The sequence below is a fragment of the Pollachius pollachius genome (genome assembly GCF_949987615.1).
Source record: "Pollachius pollachius genome assembly, chromosome: 8".
NCBI lineage: Eukaryota > Metazoa > Chordata > Actinopteri > Gadiformes > Gadidae > Pollachius > Pollachius pollachius.
Window position 1 is genome coordinate 26,445,596 of NC_136941.1, and position 20,718 is coordinate 26,466,313.

Here is a 20,718-nt window from a genome sequence, read left to right on the forward strand (position 1 = left end):
ACACACACACACACACACACACACTCACACACACACACACACGCTGTCAGCGGTTGCAGCTCATTTTATGTGTACATTGCATCTTCTCCCAGGCGGCTGTGTGGTACTGACGGAGCGAGCCGTGTGTTGTGAATAAGGGCCTGCGTGGTCGGCCTGCGATGCAGCGAATCACTCCACGCTGACACAAGAGGACAGGTCTGTAGAGGCCCTGGCTGTGACGCCACACGTACAATTATAGAATACATCTGTTTTATTTATTTTTATTTGGTTTCATAACCTAATCTTTGTCAGTTGTTGGAGGCCAGGAAGATCAAATTAGGCTTCATGGCTGCCCTGAGTGAATGACAGTGAATGAACATTAACCAGATCACCAGCAGGACACATTACTTCATTAGAGGTTGTCCATTGATGCCCCCCCCACACAAACTTCCTCTCAGCGCCTCCCTCTTAACGGGAGGTCCACTAGCAGAGAGACGGATGACCTCTGACGCTAAACCATTACCCTGCCGCCTTCTGCCCCTGTGTGTGTGTGTGTGTGTGTGTGTGTGTGTGTGTGTGTGTGTGTGTGTGTGTGTGTGTGTGTGTGTGTGTGTGTGTGTGTGTGTGTGTGTGTGTGTGTGTGTGTGTGGGGGGTGGGTAGGTCAATCCCAGCCTTTCATTCCTGCAGCGTTATGGTGACAATCAGTTGACATCTGGGAACTAGTTAACGTTCCATCCTCCCATTGGTTAACCGAATCAATAGGCTGCTGAAAGCCAAGCAGTCCCACTAACAGGAAACACACACAATCCATTTGAAACCAACTCTGACACACACACACACACACACACACACACACGACCCACAAGGTACTGGTGGTGGTATGTCGGTCCTACAGCAGTTGTCCTAGTACACTCACAGAGCTCCAGCAGAGGAAGCGGCCCCCAGGAGCCACGAGCTGAACATGGCACCCTTTGTTACCAGGGTAACACTGTTCTGCCCAGTAGACAACAACAACAAAAGTGACTTTTGCTCCGCTCGCTCTTCACCTGCGACCACACCCAGGTCACTCAAACCGTCACGCAGCACCAGGGGTGGGGCGGTGGCCGACAGGTGGGGAATGGATGGCTGGGAATGGCCTCAGGGCTACGGGGAGCGCTGTAACGGAGCTGCTGCAGGAACGGAGAGGTGAGACGCTGAGAGAGGGCCAGCATAGGGCCCGCTGCATCTGGCCTTACAGCGAAGGATCGCAGTAAAAACCCTGGGCAGGTTCATGTGACCAACACACCAGGGGATTCTGGGGTTTACCGTGAGCTTCACAGCATAACATTTCCATTCAGGGCATCTAGCAGACGCTTTTATCCAAAGCGACTTACAATCAGTACATTTGTCAGAAGAAGGAGAACAACACATCACTGCCGGAACAGTGAGGATGTTCATAGAACCAAGTGCCAAGCACTAACCATCACTAGGTTAACCCATTCCCTGTATACGACAAAGACAGCTAGGATAAGATGCTGAACAACTAGGTACTATTTTTAGGTGCCAGGACGAACAACATGTTGTCTCCATAAGACAACAAGGTCTCATTGACATTGTGTGTACTTGAGGAGACAAAAACAATGACAGAACATATGGTAAAAGCTTCTGTTTCATCATAGATCCTTCTATACATCCTCTACTTCCTGAATATTACTTCCTGTGTTAGAGGCCATTCAAAGTGGATTACAGTCATTGTCAATTGCTTGATCAATAGAACTGTTATACTGTTGAAAACATAAGGATGGTTTAGATATTTATCCTGGAAAAATAGTACCTCACACATGCATATTGCAATATTGCCCACGCAAATATTAGAAAATGATTAAATGACTAGCAAGAAATCATAACATTAACATGGCATGTGGTCAGAGCTGAAACTGTTCTGCTGGAGCATAACCTATTGGCGATGGTTTTGAAGATAGAATATGCATATAATGATGTTCATAACAAACGGTGATAGTGGAAATGACCTTCACCCTGAGAGCAGAGCTTGTGAAACGAAATCGAGGATGTGTCCAAAAATGAATTAAAGTTTTCCTTTTTTTTCCTCATGAATATTCATGATCTTGTGTTGCCTGGGTGACGGCCGCAGGTGCAGAGAGATGGACTCATAGGTGGACACACACACACACTCAAACATAAATACACACACACACACACACACAAACACACGCACACAAACACACCTGCACATACACACACAAACATAAACACGCACACACATGCATGCATACACACACAGACACATACACACACGCACGTGTACGCACGCACACACACAAACACACACACACACACACACACACGTGCTGACTCACTGACTTACTCACAGAAGCGCACACATATACAGAGGTTGAGAGAATGGGTTCAGGTTCCGTCATGCGCCACAATGAATCCTGGCAAATAGTGGTAAGTAAAATGAATGCAGAAGGTGTTTTCTAAATTCTGGGATTGGTTATGCTTTTTGTGCTTCCATTGCTACTTAAGTGGAATCAGTTTATGCTTATATTGTTTAGTTAAATTATTTAAAGAAGTAGAATTTTGAATTTAGAATCTAGACTTTGAAATTTTGAATTTAGGGTTAGGTTAGGGATGTTTCCACTCACACTGTGCTGAAGCTATGGATGAGCTCTTGGCCATCAGATGTTCCCCGCAGCAGGAGGAGGAGAATGGTAGGATCATGTAATGTGGTGGTGATTGTGAAACATGTAGAATAACAGCGTCAGTCAGGCTCCCTCCTGCATTTGATGGAACAACATCCAGACAAAGACATCAATGGACACATTATGTTCCTGTCTGCACATGAAACACACACATGGGCATGTTGTGGGTCAAAGGTCAGAGAGGTGTGTGAGGAGAGAGAGAGAGAGAGAGAGAGAGAGAGAGAGAGAGAGCTATGAAGACACGTTATTATGACTTAAACACACATTGAATATAATATCCCTGTATTTATAATGCAGATATGCTTTTACAAACACAATTCTACACGTTTCTTTGAAGAAACATAAGAATTCTTCATGGATTTGGAAGCTGAACAACGTTGAACCAAAAACAGCTATTATTATCACCGCAGCATATCAAGACCAAGCAAAGCCTTCATCATGTGATCTTGTGATCAGCACATCAGTGTCATGGCCGATACGAGCGGCCGGGGAAGAGCCTCCTGTGGCCCACACGAGTCTGCCGCTAGAAAACTCAGTCAGCGTTCACGCTTCGACCTTGGGCTAGCCTGCTCCTCCTGTTCCCATCCGCACTATCTACCTATCACTAGCCCTCCCTAGAGGAGAGAGAGGAAGGGAGGGAGAGAGGGGGAGAGAGAGGGGGAGAGAGGGGGAGAGAGAGAGAGGGAGAGGGGGGGAGGGAGAGAGAGAGAGAGAGAGGGGGAGAGAGAGAGGGGGGGAGGGAGAGGGAGAGAGGGGGGGAGGGAGAGGGAGAGAGAGGGGGAGAGAGAGGGAGAGAGAGGGGGAGAGAGGGGGAGAGAGAGAGGGGGGAGGGAGAGAGAGAGAGAGAGGGGGAGAGAGGGGGAGAGAGAGAGGGAGAGAGGGGGAGAGAGAGGGGGAGAGAGAGGAAGGGAGGGAGAGAGAGGGGGAGAGAGGGGGAGAGAGAGGGAGAGAGAGAGGAAGGGAGGGAGAGAGAGGGAGAGAGAGGGGGAGAGAGGGGGAGAGAGGGGGAGAGAGAGAGGGAGAGAGAGGGGGAGAGAGAGGAAGGGAGGGAGAGAGAGGGGGAGAGAGGGAGAGAGAGAGGGGGGGAGGGAGAGAGACGGAGAGAGAGGGGGAGAGAGGGGGAGAGAGAGAGGGGGGGAGAGAGGGGGAGAGAGAGAGGAAGGGAGGGAGAGAGAGGGGGAGAGAGAGGGAGAGAGAGAGGGGGGAGGGAGAGAGAGGGGGAGAGAGGGGGAGAGAGAGAGGGGGGGAGGGAGAGGGGGAGAGAGAGAGGGGGTGAGAGAGATGGGGAGAGAGAGGGAGAGGGGGAGGGAGAGCGAGAGAGAGAGACAGAGGGAAAAGGGACAGGGACACGAAGAGAGAGATACAGAGACAGAGAAGGAGAAGGAGAACAGGAAGGAGAGAGAGGGAGACAGAGGCAGAGATTTAGACCTGGAGTTATATATGACATCTGTCCAAAGGTTTCATACTTGGGGGCCAGCGATCCCCCTCCCTCTAGCTGGACCCTGGGCTTGGCCATCGCCAGCTCCTGGTCCATCCTCCCTCCATCAGAGTCTCTCCTTCCCCTCCTCACCCCTCCCCTGTCACTACCTTACATCTGGTTGTACCATTATAGCTCCCACCTTCCCTCACGCAAATAGTGACCTCTAAATAACCAGATGGGCGTAGCACAATGTGTGTGAACGACAGACTCCTATTTTACTTTATTAATAAAGAGAACTAGCCACAGTAGGTGAGTCATATAATGTATGTCATTCCCAAAGCTCTGATCGGCTACTTGCATCAGTGTGTGCTAACCTACAAAGGATTGGGTTTCAGCCGCAGCGCATCGTGCATTGTTATGGTGTCCCCTGCTGGCCCAGTGGAGGAACTGCAGGTTGGGGTTCACACGTTGACGCGTGTGCTGAGTTTCCTTTCGGATTTTCATTCAATGTCTCATGTGTTTTTTCACCTGACCTAGACATAAATGAATCCCATTAATCCACGACAGGAAACCGGCTGACACTCGTCTACACGTCGCCTGTCCTCCTCAGCAACCTGTCTAACCCAACAATGTGCTTTGCATTGTGGTCCACCTCCTGCACTGCGGCAACACTGACCTCTGACCTGCGGCTCGGTGGGAGGGGGTGAGACCTGGATCAGCCCAGGGGGAGGGGGTGAGACACCAGGAGGCCAGGGTTAGAGGGGTGAGACAGCACCCTGGGAGGCCAGGGGGAGGGGGTGAGACAGCACCCTGGGAGGCCAGGGTTAGAGGGGTGAGACAGCACCCTGGGTGGCCAGGGTTAGAGGGGTGAGACAGCACACTGTGAGGCCAGGGTTAGAGGGGTGAGACAGCACACTGGGAGGTCAGGGTTAGAGGGGTGAGACAGCACACTGGGAGGTCAGGGTTAGAGGGGTGAGACAGCACACTGTGAGGCCAGGGTTAGAGGGGTGAGACAGCACACTGGGAGGTCAGGGTTAGAGGGGTGAGACAGCACACTGGGAGGTCAGGCTTAGAGGGGTGAGACAGCACCCTGGGAGGCCAGGGTTAGAGAGGTGAGACAGCACCCTGGGAGGCCAGGGTTAGAGGGGTGAGACAGCACCCTGGGAGGCCAGGGTTAGAGGGGTGAGACAGCACACTGGGAGGCCAGGGGGAGGGGGTGAGACAGCACACTGGGAGGCCAGGGTTAGAGGGGTGAGACAGCACACTGGGAGGCCAGGGGGAGGGGGTGAGACAGCACCCTGGGAGGCCAGGGTTAGAGGGGTGAGACAGCACCCTGGGAGGCCAGGGTTAGAGGGGTGAGACAGCACACTGGGAGGCCAGGGGGAGGGGGTGAGACAGCACCCTGGGAGTCCTGGATCGGGGTCAGAGGGGGGAGACGGGTCAGAGGGGTGAGACGGGTCAGAGGGGTGAGGTCAGAGGGGGGAGGCGGGTCAGAGGGGTGAGACGGGTCAGAGGGGTGAGGTCAGAGGGGGGAGGCGGGTCAGAGGGGTGAGACGGGTCAGAGGGGTGAGACGGGTCAGAGGGGTGAGGTCAGAGGGGGGAGACAGCCCCCTGTGAGCCCTGGATCAGGGTCAGAGGGGTGAGACGGGTCAGAGGGGTGAGGTCAGAGGGGGAGACAGCCCCCTGTGTTGGCGGGATGGCCTGCAGCCTGGCCTGCGGCAGCGTGTGGGGCTTCACACACCTCTCAGGTTGCGGCTCCGCCTCGCCGCTCTCCAGCGACAGGCCTCCCTGCCGGTCGCCGCTGACACCTGACTCAGCAGCGCCTTCCTCCCAGGGGGCCGCAGGTGTTAGCGGCTGAGTGGCCCCTCATGCTATTGTCGCCCCACATGCTATTGTCACCCCACATGCTATTGTCGCCCCACATGCTATTGTCACATAGCTTATCTGCTATGTGCGTTTACATAGAGACGGAGACCACGTCAAACCCAAACTTTAAATGGTGTCGGTGTGCATGTCTATCACACACACACACACACACACACAGACACACACACACACACACGCACACAGACACACACACACACACACACAGAACAGCTCCATGTTCCAGCATTCATTTCCTTTTGGACAGATCAAATTCAAAGTGGGGGAGAAAAGCATCAGGGATCATGACTCATCACATGATTCCAAGCCGCTTTTGGTTTTCCGCCATTAAAGTCAGATGAATAACAACTGCTTGCTCGCTAATCTAAAAAGATCTAAAAAGATGTGAGCTACCATTATGCAACTTCAGATCACATGATTGAACCAACACGATGGAACCAATCAGAAGCTAAGCCCGCGGTCTTGTGTTCCCGCTGTCTTGAGCTGGTGCTGTGTCCCGGGACATGTCCCGGGACGTGTTGTGCCCCAGATCATTAATGGAAGCAGGCCAACTGGGGCAGGGCGCGCGACATCAGACCAGGCGGGCAACTCAAACAGCTGGGCGCCAGCTGTGAGGATAGAACTGAACTGTATTGGAAGGCATCCTTAGGCAAAATTTGATTTTGTATGTAGACTGTCTCTATGCTAGTGGGTGACGGTCTTGATAACAGTCCAGGTTGTTCACGATGGGTTACCAAATTGTGTTTCAGATGTGCAGCTATTAGGCAGCCAGCTCAAGAGCCCAAAGGCATCTTTATTCCATTCCCTCCCTGACAATGACGAACAGAAGACAAATAGGGATTCTGTGTGTGTGTGTGTGTGTGTGTGTCAGGTCCTGTTTAAAACATGTATTTCAATGCTGCAACATCAGCTTTTATACATGACCTCTACACTGTGATCCATACAGGCTTGAGCTTAGCGCTAGCTCTGTAACTGCTCGCTTTGAGCCATTGCTCAGATCTGCTTTATGATGTACAATAATACTCAATACTCAATAGTCAATACTCTCAACTCACAGCGAAAAAGTGTTCTGACCAGTCTCTAGTTGTGAAACAAAGGAAAAAAATATCTGACAGGCAGCATTTCACGGAACAGCTTGATCAAGCATTGCTGTTGAAGAGGCTTTTAGGCTACGAGGTAACATTGTAAAGAAGAAATCAGTTTTTATGATATTAATATCTAATCCCTCATATTTGACTACAAGGTATTTAAATAAGTGTCGTCATCTCAAATACATCACTGCTGTCTTCTTAAAGGCTGCTATGATTCATTGTCTCACGGATTCATTCTATGTTTCGCCTCGTCACAATTATCAGCATCCTCAACTTCCTCCCAAACGGTACCGTCATATGAAAAGATGCTGAGCCAATCACAAGGCCGAGGTGGATCAAAGCACTTTGATCTACCATAATCAATACTCAATAATAATCAATAAACAATACTCAATAATAATCAATAAACAATACTCTCAACTCACAGCCAGAAAATGTGCTGACCAGTCTTTAGTGGAGAAACTAATGAAAAACCATGGTTCCTCCATCATGGTTCCCCATCACGGTTCCCCATCACGGTTCCCCATCACGGTTCCCCATCACGGTTCCCCCATCACGGTTCCCCATCACGGTTCCCCATCATGGTTCCTCCATCATGGTTCCTCCATCACGATTCCCCCATCATGGTTCCCCATCACGGTTCCCCATCACGGTTCCCCATCACGGTTCCCCATCATGGTTCCTCCATCATGGTTCCTCCATCATGGTTCCTCCATCACGGTTCCCCATCATGGTTCCCCCATCACGGTTCCCCCATCACGGTTCCCCATTACGGTTCCCCCATTACGGTTCCCCATCACGGTTCCCCCATCATGGTTCCCCATCATGGTTCCCCATCACGGTTCCCCATCATGGTTCCTCCATCATGGTTCCTCCATCACGATTCCCCCATCATGGTTCCCCATCACGGTTCCCCATCACGGTTCCCCATCATGGTTCCTCCATCATGGTTCCTCCATCACGGTTCCTCCATCATGGTTCCCCCATCACGGTTCCCCCATCATGGTTCCCCCATCACGGTTCCACAAACACATCTTTGTTGGGCCAACAGTGGTACGGAGGTCAGTACCATGTGGAGGGGGAGCACTCTACTGGTCTGTTCATCAGTGGAGGCCGTACCACTGTTGAACATGTGTCCCATCAACAAATGAACCGCTGGCCTGCTCTGGCCGTGGTCCCCTCATGAGCTGCTGACTTTAGGGATGTCAAGGCAGTGGGCCTTCAGTAGGGGAGAAATGACCACTTTAACACTTTAACCACTTTAAGATCTGGAACCAAGGTAAAACAAACTAAAAACACGAAAAACGACTTTACCACAACTTCAACCACAACAAAGACACGCACACACACACACACCAACAAGAGCACACACACACACATCTCTGTGTGTGCACGGTTGTACAGGTGTGCTGTTGTGTGTGTGTGTGTGTGTGTGTGTGTGTGTGTGTGTGTGTGTCCTAGTGCATGTGTGGATGTGTGTGTGCGTGAAGGCGACTCCCTCCTGAGAGAGGAACACCAGATGTTACCCTCGCTAGCTCGTTATGTAAGACCATTGACTGCCAAATACGTCACGAAAGGCTTGCTCTGTCATAGCTGCATTAATCGACCACACATACATGGCAAAGAGAGAGAGAGTGAGTGAGTGAGTGAGTGAGTGAGTGAGTGAGTGAGTGAGTGAGTGAGTGAGTGAGTGAGTGAGTGAGTGAGTGAGTGAGTGAGTGAGTGAGTGAGTGAGTGAGTGAGTGAGTGAGTGAGTGAGTGTGTGTGTGTGTGTGTGTGTGTGAGAGAGGAAGAGAAGGAACGAGAAGGAAATCATTTTAAGCAGGCCGTGCACACATCAGGAAACACACCTGGCTAGGTACACTCGTTTTGGCTTCGTTGTGGTCTCTAAGGCTGATCAGAGATCAGCCCAGCTACCTGAGCTACGGTCAATAATATCAGCAGTCTGTCCCGCTGCTGCTAGCGCTGCAAGAACAGGTGACTCGACACACGATATATGACCGGCCGAGGACTGGAGCAAAATGCAAAAAACAACATGTATTCATGACTACATAGCCTGTCTTGTCCTTCCCTCATAAATAAAGCAGAAGAAGCCGCCCACCAATGGAAAAATAACGGTTTCAGGCCTACAATAGATTAATCTCACAGGGAGTCAGGTATATTACTTTGCAGACAAATACAATACTTTGCAGCCATGAACTAGCGAAATGCTGGCTTTGATTCGATGTCCCCCTCGCCAGGACTTCCCTGATCCCAGAACCAGACGCGCCCAGGGCCTCCCGGATCAGAGGCATGCAGAAGTTGAACGTCTTGTTTCTTCACGAAAACCGCAATGACATTCCCTTTTCGAACATCGAACGACCTTTGACGACGTCGATTTGCCAAATGTTGATGATGCTGTTGTTTTACTCCGTGATATTTTGATCTCATTTTGTAATATGCGCAGAGCAGCAAAACGCCCGAGACCGCAGAATCATCCCCGGGATGCGCAGGGCTGGACGCTGCGCCGGCCCGGCGGCACTGCGGATTACCGGCCACTGGCAGCACGTTTAGGACGGCCACGTTCTCCGGTGAACACACAAAGCAATGCAATGCCCCCCTAAAGATACTACTTCACACTCCGCAGAACCCACCCAAATGCCGGTGTGTGTGCATGCGAGAGAGGGGAATAAGGACAGCTTTGCAGGAGTCGCGTAATGTTTGACTTACCTGTGATCGCCTCCGCTCTGCAGCTCTGCTCCGCAGCGCGTCTACGGGACTCTGATGTGGCTCTCCGGCTCCGCTAGGCGCCCTCACCTCTGCAGCGGTAACATGTGAGGGCTGTATGTTTGTTTGTCAAGACGGCTCGCTTCCGTGTAATGCGGTACTCTCTCTCTCTCTCTCTCTCTCTCGCTCTCGCTCTGTCTCGCCCTGTCTCTCTCTCGCTCTCGCTCTCTCTCTCTCTCTCTCTCTCTCTCTCTCTCTCTCTCTCTCCCCCCCTCGGTTCTGTTCCACCTCTTCTTCTGTATTTTGATGAACGCTGAACGCATCCGGTGTATCCGCTCTTGGATTGTGCGGGGAGGGCTCGCCCTTGGAGACCGGACGGGTGTTGGACCTTACATGATGGATGGAGCGGGTGGATGAGTTGAGTTAAGGGTTGAGTGATGGATGGATGGATGGATGGATGGATGGATGGATGGTTGAATGGATGGATGGATGGATGGATGGATGGATGGATGGATGGATGGATGGACGGATGGATGGATGGATGGATGGAGGGATGGAGGGATGGATGGGTTGAGTGATGGACGGGTTGGGTTGAGTGATGGATGGGTTGAGTGATGGACGGGTTGAGTGATGGACGGGTTGAGTGATGGATGAGTTGAGTGATGGATCCCGAGGGAGGGGGTCATTTTATCCATAACCCTACCCATGGAGGAGGCCTACACAGCGTTCTAAAATATATTTATATTATATTATTATTCAATTATATTTAAAAATAGGTCATTCAATGTCTCTTTCTCTCTTAATCTTATATTTATTTTATTTATCGGTTTATTTCAGGGACATTGCACACTAATCAACAGTCATCTGTAAGTGAGCCAGTTAGCCTAAGAGGCTAGTTTACATCCGCTGCCAGATATTCAAAAGGCAACCTGAAATTACAGAAATAAAATGCATGTATAAACAAAGATTAAAAAAACAATATAGGTGACTCAGAAGATATAGTAACACATAGTAAGAACAAATCGACAGACAATTGCAAACAGACAATAAAATATGCAGACAATAAAATACAGCGTATATAAAACATCAAAGGAAAGTGCAAACTGCAGTAGATTACAGCAGAGCACACACAATAAAAGCTCCTATACAGCAGCATAAAGCACAAACATGCAGCACCAACACATTAATGTAGGCACTAGCACGCACAACACAAGACAGGAGCACAAGACAGGACCGGAGCACATAGGAGACAACCTGGCAAGGCAGTTCCCAAGAGGTCAGCAGGAGAAGCAGTTGCAAGCGATGCAAGGTTAGTTTCATTACTTACATTATTTTATCAACACAGACATTTACATCTATAGTCTGGCGTTATAATTGATTTGCCTCGGGTGTACTGTGGGGGGGGTAAGACTGTTTTATTAGCAGGCTGGTATTGCCCTTTGCCGTGCGCTAGCCTAGCACGAGCAAACTCTGCTACTAGAAGGACTGAATGAAAATGTGTTAAACTGTCTCCACTGATAAAGAACACCAAGGCTCACTTGGGAATCAGGCCCTATGTACAAAATTCCGAACTACCCCTTTAAAGGAGAATTTCACCGGTGGAACCATTAATCTGTATTGAAAGCGGGTCATATATGTAGTCGAAAATAACATAGATTTCTAATTTGGTGCCTTCTTGACCGAGAAAAGGCTGACAGTGACTTCTTGGCGCTTGTGGATACAGAAGACGACAACTCCCACAATGCCAATCAGCGTTCACTCCCTGAGGGACGTAGCATAATAGCGAATCAGCGTTCACTCCCTGAGGGACGTATCATAACAGCCAATCAGCGTTCACTCCTTGCAGTGCAGAGTGAATTGCAGCATGGAGGAGAAGTGATTGTTGCCGTTTGCGGACTTCCGGAGCTCTATATCTAAATAATATAATTTTGTAGTGCCGGAGGAAAAGGAGGACGTAGGCAACGTAATAATAACTGTTTAATCCAAAACGACAACAGAACAATCACTCGCAGTGCATGGCTAGAACAACAACAGGTGCAACAGCATCAACCCCCCCAGACCCCCGTGACTCATAGCCAGTTCCCTCCCACTCGATCACTCACAGTAAGAGGGGAACACAAACCCATGATGTAGTCACTACACCAGCCCCCCCAGTGTTCACCTCAATATTTTAAACCCCCGCGGCGAGGAGGGCGTATGGCCCGGCCCCTACGACTGTAGGCAAAGTCAGGAGGTGCGGGAGGAGGCGTGACATCGTCCATCACGTCCTCTTGTTGGGCTGGGCGGGGGGCAGCGTTGACCCGAGGGCCGCAAGCTTTGGGGGCTTGTAGGGGTTGGAGGGGGGAACGGCCACGGCGTGGCAGGGGGGTAGGACGGGGGGGCGGCCCCTGAGCGGTGGCAGAGCCAAGTCCGGGGGCAGTTCAAGGTCCAAGTGAGCCGGTTTGAGGCGATCAACAGACACACACGCTGGCGTACCCCCCATGTCAACCATGAAGCTCTTGACTCCTGCCTCGATGACACGGAAGGGTCCGTCATAGGGAGGTCGTAGCGGAGCCCTGTGGCCGTCATGGCGGATGAAAACGTAACCCGCAGACTGCAGCTCCGGGGGCACCCGCGAAGCAGGGACGCCGTGCCGCGTGGTCGAGACCGGGGCGAAGGCCCTTGCGCCGTCCAGCAGGGAGGCGCGCTGAGCGGAGGCGGACCAGGGGTCCGTCGACTTGGGGATGAAGTCCCCAGGGACCCGCAGCGGCTGTCAGAACACCAGCTCGGCCGACGTTGACCGGAGGTCCTCCTTGGGCTCCGTCCTGAGGCCCAGCATGACCCACGGCAGTTTGTCGAGCCAGTTGCTGTCCGTGAGGCTGGCTCAAAGGGCGGCCTTCATGGAGCGATGAAAGTGCTCAACAAGTCCGTTAGCCTGCGGGCGGTAGGCGGTAGTGCGGTGGAGCTTGACCCCCAGATTCTCCACCACCGCCGCCCACAGCTCTGAAGTAAATTGCGGGCCACGGTCAGAGGAGAGGTCAGCCGGAGGGCCGTAGCGGGAGACCCACACCGCGATGAACGCCCGGGCCAGGTCGGGGGCTGTCGTTGAGGAGAGCGGGACTGCCTCCGGCCTGCGCGTCATCCTGTCCACCAGGGTAAAGAGGTAGGTGAAGCCGTGCGAGGGGGGCAGGGGTCCCACCAGGCCCACGTTGACATGGTCGAACCTCGGGCTCCGAGAACTGTTCCAGGGGGGCCTTGACATGGCGATGCACCTTGTTGCGTTGACAGGCAGTGCCGACCCAGGCCCTCACATCCCTCTTGAGCCCGTGCCAGACGAACTTCTCTGACACCAGCCGTGAGGACGGATTCCTACCTGGGTGAGATAAGCCGTGTACCGCCTCGAAGACGGGGCGTCTCCAGTTAGCGGGGACTACCGGCCTTGGCCGACCCGTGGCAACGTCGCACAGGAGCTTGGCCCCTGTGTCACTGAAGAGCACCTCCTCCAGGCGCAGCCCGGTCTTCAGCTGGCAGCTGAAGAATGCGAGTGGCTGCCAGGCCTCCCCAACCCACTGCTCGTACACCGCCCGCACGGCAAAGTCTGATGCGTCCGTGGTGAGAGCCGTGGGCGCAGAGGGCGAGGGGTGGGCCAACATGGCCATGCGGGCCAGGGCCGCCTTGGTGTCCTGGAAGGCCCTGACATGTTCCGCCGTCCAGTTGATCGGTTGCTTCAGAGCCTTGTCCTTCTGGGCCTCGTACAGCGGTTGCAAGATGTGAGCTATGTGGTGGAGGAAGCGATAGTAGAAAGTCACCATCCCGATGAGCCCCTTGAGCTCGCTGACTGTGCAGGGACGTGGGAAGGCTGCTACAGCTTCCACCTTCGAGGGGAGGGGGATCTCACTCTCCGCGGAGACCTGATGCCCGAGAAAGTCAAGGGTGCCCTGTCCGAACTCACACTTTGCCGGATTGACAATCAGTCCATGTTGGCTGAGCCATGTGAAGAGGGTCCGGAGGTGGGACAGGTGCTCCTCCTCCGTGGTGCTCGCGATGAGGATGTCATCCAAGTAGATGAAGAGGAAGGGTAGGTCCGGGAGCACCGAGTGCATGAGGCGTTGGAAGGTCTGCGCCGCGTTCCTCAGGCCGAAGGGCATCCGCAGAAACTCGAAGAGACCGAAGGGGTGATGACGGCTGTCTTAGGGACGTCCTCTGGGCACCTGATGGGACCCCCGTACCAGGTCCGCCTTGGAGAAGAAGCGTCTGCCCGCCAGGTGCGCTGAAAAGTCCTGGATATGCAGGACTGGGTGGCGGTCAGGCTTGGACGAGTCGTTGTGGCGGCGGTAGTCCCCACATGGGCGCCACCCACCGTCTGGCTTAGGGACGATGTGCAGGGGAGACGCCCAGGGGCTGTTTGAGCGTCGAACGATGCCCACCTGCTCCATGTGTGCGAACTCCGCCCTGGCGACGGACAGCTTCTCTGGGTTAAGGTGCCTGGCCCTGGCGTGGAGGGGAGGCCCATTGGTCTCGATGTGGTGCTCCACTCCGTGCTTCACCGTGGGCAGGGAGAAGGTGGGCTTAGTAAGGTCAGGGAATTCGGCAAGCAGCCGAAGGTACTGGTCACTTTCGGCAAGCGTGTTGGACAACCCTCTGTAGACCGCCTCCCCCTGCGTGCAGGCGAAGAAAGCGAAAGTCTGTGAGTTGACCAGGCACCTGTTCCCCACGTCCACCAACAGGTTATGGACGCACAGAAAATCTGCGCTAAGGAGGGGAAATGTGGTAGCTGCGACGACAAAATCCCACGTAAAGCGTTGTCCTCCGAAGCACACGTCCACCGCCCTAGTGCCATAGGAACAGATATGCTTGCCATCCGCACCCACCAACTGTGGACCATGCTCTCTCTTCGCCACCCCCGATCTCCCTGACGGAATGATGCTCCACTGGGCACCTGTGTCACAAAGGAATCTGCGACCGGAGACGGTGTCTTCTATGAAGAGCAGCCTGTTGGTGACACCAGCGCTCAGGGCTACTACTGAGCGCCAGCCCTACCGTTTCCCGCCGGTCCAAAGGAGCAGGGCGAGCGGCACCGTTTGGCCTTGGCGCCAAAAGTGGCGTGGTAGAAACAATGGCCCGCAGCGTTACCCTGCTGGCCCGAGGGTCTGGCGTCGTCCTTCGCTCTCTTGCGACGGTCCGGTGGCGGGGCAGCCACGGGAGCAAGCAGGTCGGGGGACCGTTGAGGCATGGCCAAAACGAACCGGTCTGCCTCCCTGGCCAGGGCGCGGGGACCCAAGATGGTGGTGTTAGCCAGCGCCATCCTGACCTGAGCTGGCAGTGTGCGCATGAACAGCTCCGTGACGAGGATCATGGGGTCCTCTGTACCGAGCAGGTTCAGCATCCTCTCCATACGTGCAGAGGACCTCTCGTCTCCCAAGTCCGACACGTCAAATAAGCGGCGCACCCTGTCCGCGGTGGACAGCTCAAATGTCTCCAGGAGCAGGGCCTTGAGGCGCTCATATTTGTTCGTTGTCGGGGGGGGCGGACAGAAACCCCACCACATGCGCTGCGGTGGAGCTGCCCAACATAGCCACAGCATGGTTGTACCGGTCGTCGTCGTCGGTAACGTTGCTTTTGCTGAAATGTGCCTCTACTATAGCGAACCATGCGTCCCAGAACTCTGGCAGCTTAAGAGTGGGGGTGCGCACGCCCTGCGTCGCCCTGACAGGAGACGGTGATGTCTGCCGCTGTGAACGTCTTCCTCGGGCGGACATGTTGCAGAGTGCCGGAGGAAAAGAAGGACATAGGCAACGTAATAATAACTGTTTAATCCAAAACGACAGCAGAACAATCACTCGCAGTGCATGGCTAGAACAACAACAGGTGCAACAGCATCAACCCTCCCCAGACCCCCGAGTCTCATAGCCAGTTCCCTCCCACTCGATCACTCACAGTAAGAGGGGAACGCGAACCCATAATGTAGTCACTACAATATTATATAAAATCTAGGTATCTATATGATTTAATATATATTATGAGAGCCAAATGCTGTGTACGCCTCCGGATGATATTATGAATTAAAGACTGCGTTGGGTTCTCGGACGTACTTCCACAGCAAGTAAAGACTCGTAGTGCGGGTTATCTCGGCCAGAGTCCTGCATGGGTTCGGGTACCCGACGGCTGACCCTCACAATTAGGGTAAAACGGGTGAAAAATAATGAAGGACACTACTTTGTCGGACACGGGTCGGGTCGGACGCCTGAACAGCGCGGGTCGGTCGCGGGTTTTGGATTGTGACCGAGACTACTCCAGTGCTGGAGATGTTATTCAGGAGCGGAGGGGGTCAACTAAAACTGTCCACAGTGGATGATGTGCTTTTTGTGCACAGCAATCTAAAGCACCACGCCAAATACCGGATAGTTAAATTCCCCGGCGTTCCATCTAATGTGTCTAATTCTCCTCCGGATGCGGGTGGGGCGCCGGTATCAATTTATAGCGGGTCTGGTCGGGTGAGGAGTGTAATTCGCTGGTGAGGGTTTGCAAAATAAGACCCGTGTATTGATTCTCGTCCGTGGTGGAGGAGGAATGGGGGGAAGAAACGTTGGCTTTGACTCTCTAAAGTCCAGATTGAACCGCGACTTCAGATTGATGTGGAAGGAACAGAGAATCGGGAGAACCCAACGCAGTTGCTTCTTTAGCGCTCTTGTGATCTACGGTCACGACAAAACCAATACCATAGCAAATTCACAGCGGTGTGAATTTGTGTCCCACCCACTGGCAATGATCTGTAACAGGTCTGTAGCATCGGTGGGTCCCACCCCCTAGGCTGGTATTAAAATGAGGAACTAGTGCTTGTAGTTTTTTTGAGAATTCAAATGGGTGAATTGTCCCTTTAATCACCTCAACAGTAGAGAAACAAGAACACAGACCAGAGAGAGAGGACGGAGAATGGCTTCTTTAGATGGAGGATTATGTCCGGATTGTTTTAAAGGAGCTCAGACAGACAGACAAGGGCTAGAAACAAGGTTATGGTGGTAGTAGACCCTCCATGATCTCATGAACAGAATGACTTAATTTGACATTAATGTTACCTTTGAAAGAAGGGCCAGACGCGATCCTATCAGTCCGACCACCAGAGATATTTAATTTAATTTCGTTTCTTGTTATTTTGTTTCTTCAATGTTTTAATATAAACAGTATTTGTCTGTTGCTTGTAACGTGAAATCGTTCTATGTAACCAATTTTTTATGGTGAAAGTTTAGAATTGTAATAATTGTGCAGAGCCTTTCTCAGCCATAGGAACAGAACTTTATGCTATGCTCTCCGCTCCCGGCTCATTTCTGACCAATCAGGGCATCTCCTCCCTGATTGGTTTGGGTAATCCACCTTGCCTGTCAATCACGTGGGTATTCAATGCAACGCTTCTCAATGGCGTCCAACACAGGTAAAGAGGGAGCAGAGCTTGAGACATCTCAGTGGTGGAACGATCTTCCTGCCGCAGTCACTCACCAGCTTCCGCAAAAGACTCAAGACTCACCTGTTCAGAGTTCACCTGGAGTCTGCATAGCCACCCCCTCCCATCCCTCCTGCCTCTTAGTGTAAGCACTTATCGTATGTCGTAGTTATAGTACTTAGTTGTGTAGCACCTTATCCTAGCTGAATACAGGCAATGGGTTAACCTAGCGATTGTTAGTGCATTGCACTTGGTTCTATAAACATCCTTACTGTACCGACAGCGATATATTGTTTCACCTTCTTCGGACAGATGTACTTATTGTAAGTCGCTTTGGATAAAAGCGTCTGCTTAATGCCCTAAATGTAAATGAGATCACTGCAGGGGGGTCAGTTAGGCTCTCTTTAGGATCTAGTAAGGCTGAGACAAGCACTGGCTCGAGACCTGCCATCCCAACTTTTCACTAGTTTAACATGTCCTTCCAACTGCCTTGCAGTTTACCAAGGTAGTGTGAAGACAGCCTGACCATCACAGCGTTTTGTTTTTTCAATTCAATATGTTGATTGACATAACACGTTAATGTTAAATAGTCAAAATGATTGTCATTTGTAGCATTCTTATTTCTGATGATTGTTCTCAGCCCCACTTAAAAGCATCTTATATCTAGGTGCACGTACGGTGTGTGTGTGTGTGTGTGTGTGTGTGTGTGTGTGTGTGTGTGTGTGTGTGTGTGTGTGTGTGTGTGTGTGTGTGTGTGTGTGTGTGTGTGCGCGCGCACGCGTGGCGTAGCAGTCAACACCTTCTTGTTACTTGTCTGTTACTAGCAGTAAACGACGAGAAATGTTTTGACGTTAAAATATGTAATGGTTGTAGTGTACAGAGAGATCTCCAACAATCCATTTCGCTGACGCATGACACAAACACACAACACCAATCCACGCTCCAGCATGGTTACATGCGCCCTTTTTATGAAAGAGAAACATACATTTATGTCTAAACATCTCTGAAATCAAATAGGTTAATATCTAAAGCCACGTGAGGTTCTCGCTGGGCGAATAAACTGAACAAACATTTGGACATGAGGAAAGCACTCCACTCAGAACTAGTCGCACAATAAACACAAAACCAAGCGTAGGCACGCGGCTACACCGCGCACCGCAAATGAACACACACACGCCAACCACAATCCCCTTCACAGATCTGTCTGTTCCTACATTGCAGGGGCCCGGCCCCTCCCCGGTGGCCCTACGAGCAGGGGCCCCTCCCAGACCCCTCCCCGGCGGCCCCACTCCTGGGCCCTGCTGAGGAGGGGCCCCTGCTCCTGGGGCCAGAGAGGGGAAGGGGAGGGGCCCCACTCCTCTCTGGCCCTAGGAGCGGGGCCCCTCCTCAGCAGGGCCCCTCCTGAGTGGGGCCCCTAGGAGCGGGGCCCCTCCTCTCTGGCCTTCGAAGCGGGGCCCCTCCTGAGTGGGGCCCCTAGGAGCGGGGCCCCTCCTCTCTGGCCTTCGGAGCGGGGCCCCTCCTCTCTGGCCCTCTGAGCGGGGCCCCTCCTGAGTGGGGCCCCTAGGAGCGGGGCCCCTCCTCTCTGGCCCTCTGAGCGGGGCCCCTCCTCTCTGGCCCTCAGAGCGGGGCCCCTCCTCTTTGGCCCTAGGAGCGGGGCCCCTCCTCAGCGGGGCCCCTCCTGAGTGGGGCCCCTAGGAGCGGGGCCCCTCCTCTCTGGCCCTCGGAGCGGGGCCCCTCCTCAGCGGGGCCCCTCCTGAGCGGGGCCCCTAGGAGTGGGGCCCCATGCGGGACCAGCGGGCGCTCTCGCCCGTGTGCAGGCGGAAGTGCGTGTTGAGGTGGGCCGACTGGTTGAAGCACTTGCCGCACACGTGGCAGCGGAAGGGCTTCTCCCCGGTGTGGATGCGGTGGTGCCGCCGCAGCATGCTGACCGTGGTGAAGCTCTTGCGGCACACGGTGCAGCCGTAGGGCTTCTCTTTGGTGTGCCAGCGCATGTGGACCTCCAGCTGGCAGGCGAAGCTGAAGCTCTTGCCGCACTCCCGGCAGGCGTGCACCTTCTGCAGGCTCTGGCTCTGGTACGAGGCCCTCGGGGGCCGGAGGGGCCGCCCCCCCTTGAGGCGCAGGGCCGGCGCGCCCGCGTTTGTATTGTCGCTGGAGTGCCCTGTGGGCTTCGCGTCCTGTCCCTTATCCGCGGAGACGCTGGGTCCGTCTGGGAGCCCGACGCCACCGCGGGGGCCATGGGCGCCGGGGTCCGTCTGCACTTCATGGAAGTTGGAACAAACTGGTTGCAGAGCGGTTGGGCTGTGGCCAAACCGATCGATTTCTTCTCGAGTATGTTCTGTTTTTACCTCATCAATCGCTCGGTCGTACGAGGGCTGGAATGGTGACAGATCCTCCAACGTGTGCTCTCGCTCTGTCTGACCACCGTTTTCTCCTGAGAAAATGGACAGGGAGGTTCTTGTGCTGTTCTCATCGATTCTGATCGGACTCTGTTCCTCTTCCTCCTTGATCTCTCTGATGGGGGGCGGGGACATGTCTCGGCCCCCCCGACGGCCAGGCGTCAGTCTGTCCTCGCATGGCAGTGGGTCTGAAGGTGGTTCTTCTGGCGGCGGGATCGTATTCGTTACTGCAAACACAAAAAGTGTATTTAACGTCTGGACCATTTAAGGACAGTAGAGGTTACATTTACAGTTTTAAATGTAATGACACTTTTATCCAAAGCTATTTACAGTCCTTCATTCACACACCGACGGCGGAGTCATCCGCGCAGGGCGACAGCCAGCTCGTCAGGAGCAGTCAGGGTGAGGCAAGTTGCTCACAGACAACTCGACTCTCAGCTGGGGGGAGCCGGGGATCGAACTAGCAACCTCCGGTTACCAGTCAACCCGCCAGTCAACCCGCCACCTCCTGAGCTACGGCCGCCCAGATTAGGATTACATTAACAAAACGTGTACTATCAGATTAAGATGGGAGCTCTCCTACCGGGCTGCAGTAAAATGCGTTGCACTGCCACGTTCAGCAGCCTCTTGAGCCGCTCGTTCTCCTCCTTGAAGCGGAGGATCTCGTTCTGGTACTCCGCAACCGTGTTCTTGATGGCTTTAAAGATGTCCTCGGCCGCAGCCGTCAGCCGATCGTTCAGAAAAACGTTTAATAATTCCAGTTTCGTCATGTTGGCTGGAAATTAAAGGCGTTTTCCTTGTGTTTACATCCGCTCACCCGGAAGTAATGATTGAGGATTGCCGGTCTTTGGTGTACGTTTAAAGTGAATGTAGCGCCCTCATGCGGCCGATAAGAATATAGGCCTGGGCCTTTATTTGATTTGTATTTTAACATTTTGTATGTTTGCAATTGTCAACATCATTTTTACATTCCTCTTTTCTTTGTATGTCCGTTTACAGGAAAAACATGTTGAAACAATTTCAGTAACTACTTTTTTTCTGTATTATGCAAAACACCAATAATATTATATATATACATATATATATATACACACACACGTGAATATAGGCCTGGGATTATAT

At 52.8% G+C, this 20,718-nt stretch overlaps 2 protein-coding genes across 2 annotated transcripts in view; both read right to left on the reverse strand.

Moving 5' to 3' along the window:
• Positions 1-15,908, reverse strand: part of nfasca (neurofascin homolog (chicken) a) — a gene marked incomplete at its 5' end in the record, with an annotated part of 103,581 nt that extends 87,673 nt beyond the window's left edge. The window contains 6 exons of the mRNA XM_079741196.1: positions 12,259-12,532; positions 12,987-13,919; positions 13,992-14,129; positions 14,310-14,466; positions 14,841-15,253; positions 15,855-15,908. Coding sequence (XP_079597322.1) covers positions 12,259-12,532; positions 12,987-13,919; positions 13,992-14,129; positions 14,310-14,466; positions 14,841-15,253; positions 15,855-15,908 — 1,969 coding nt within the window. The remainder of the gene's footprint in view (positions 1-12,258; positions 12,533-12,986; positions 13,920-13,991; positions 14,130-14,309; positions 14,467-14,840; positions 15,254-15,854) is intronic.
• A 2,732-nt stretch (positions 15,909-18,640) lies between these two features.
• LOC307079930 (uncharacterized protein) lies at positions 18,641-20,402 on the reverse strand. Its single transcript, XM_079742453.1, has 2 exons — positions 20,180-20,402; positions 18,641-19,823 (listed from the first exon to the last, which is right to left on the reverse strand). Exons 1-2 carry the CDS (start codon positions 20,364-20,366, stop codon positions 18,967-18,969), a joined length of 1,044 nt encoding a protein of 347 aa, XP_079598579.1. The 5' UTR covers positions 20,367-20,402; the 3' UTR covers positions 18,641-18,966.
• Between the last annotated feature and the right edge of the window lie 316 nt (positions 20,403-20,718).

Excerpts from the sequence above, each read along its gene's own strand:
- LOC307079930 (XM_079742453.1), bottom strand. The coding sequence starts at position 20,366 with ATGACGAAACTGGAATTATTAAACGTTTTTCTGAACGATCGGCTGACG. Across the intron at positions 19,824-20,179 it reads ACGCATTTTACTGCAGCCCG|TAACGAATACGATCCCGCCG; the intron begins GTAGGAGAGCTC and ends TTGTGTTTGCAG.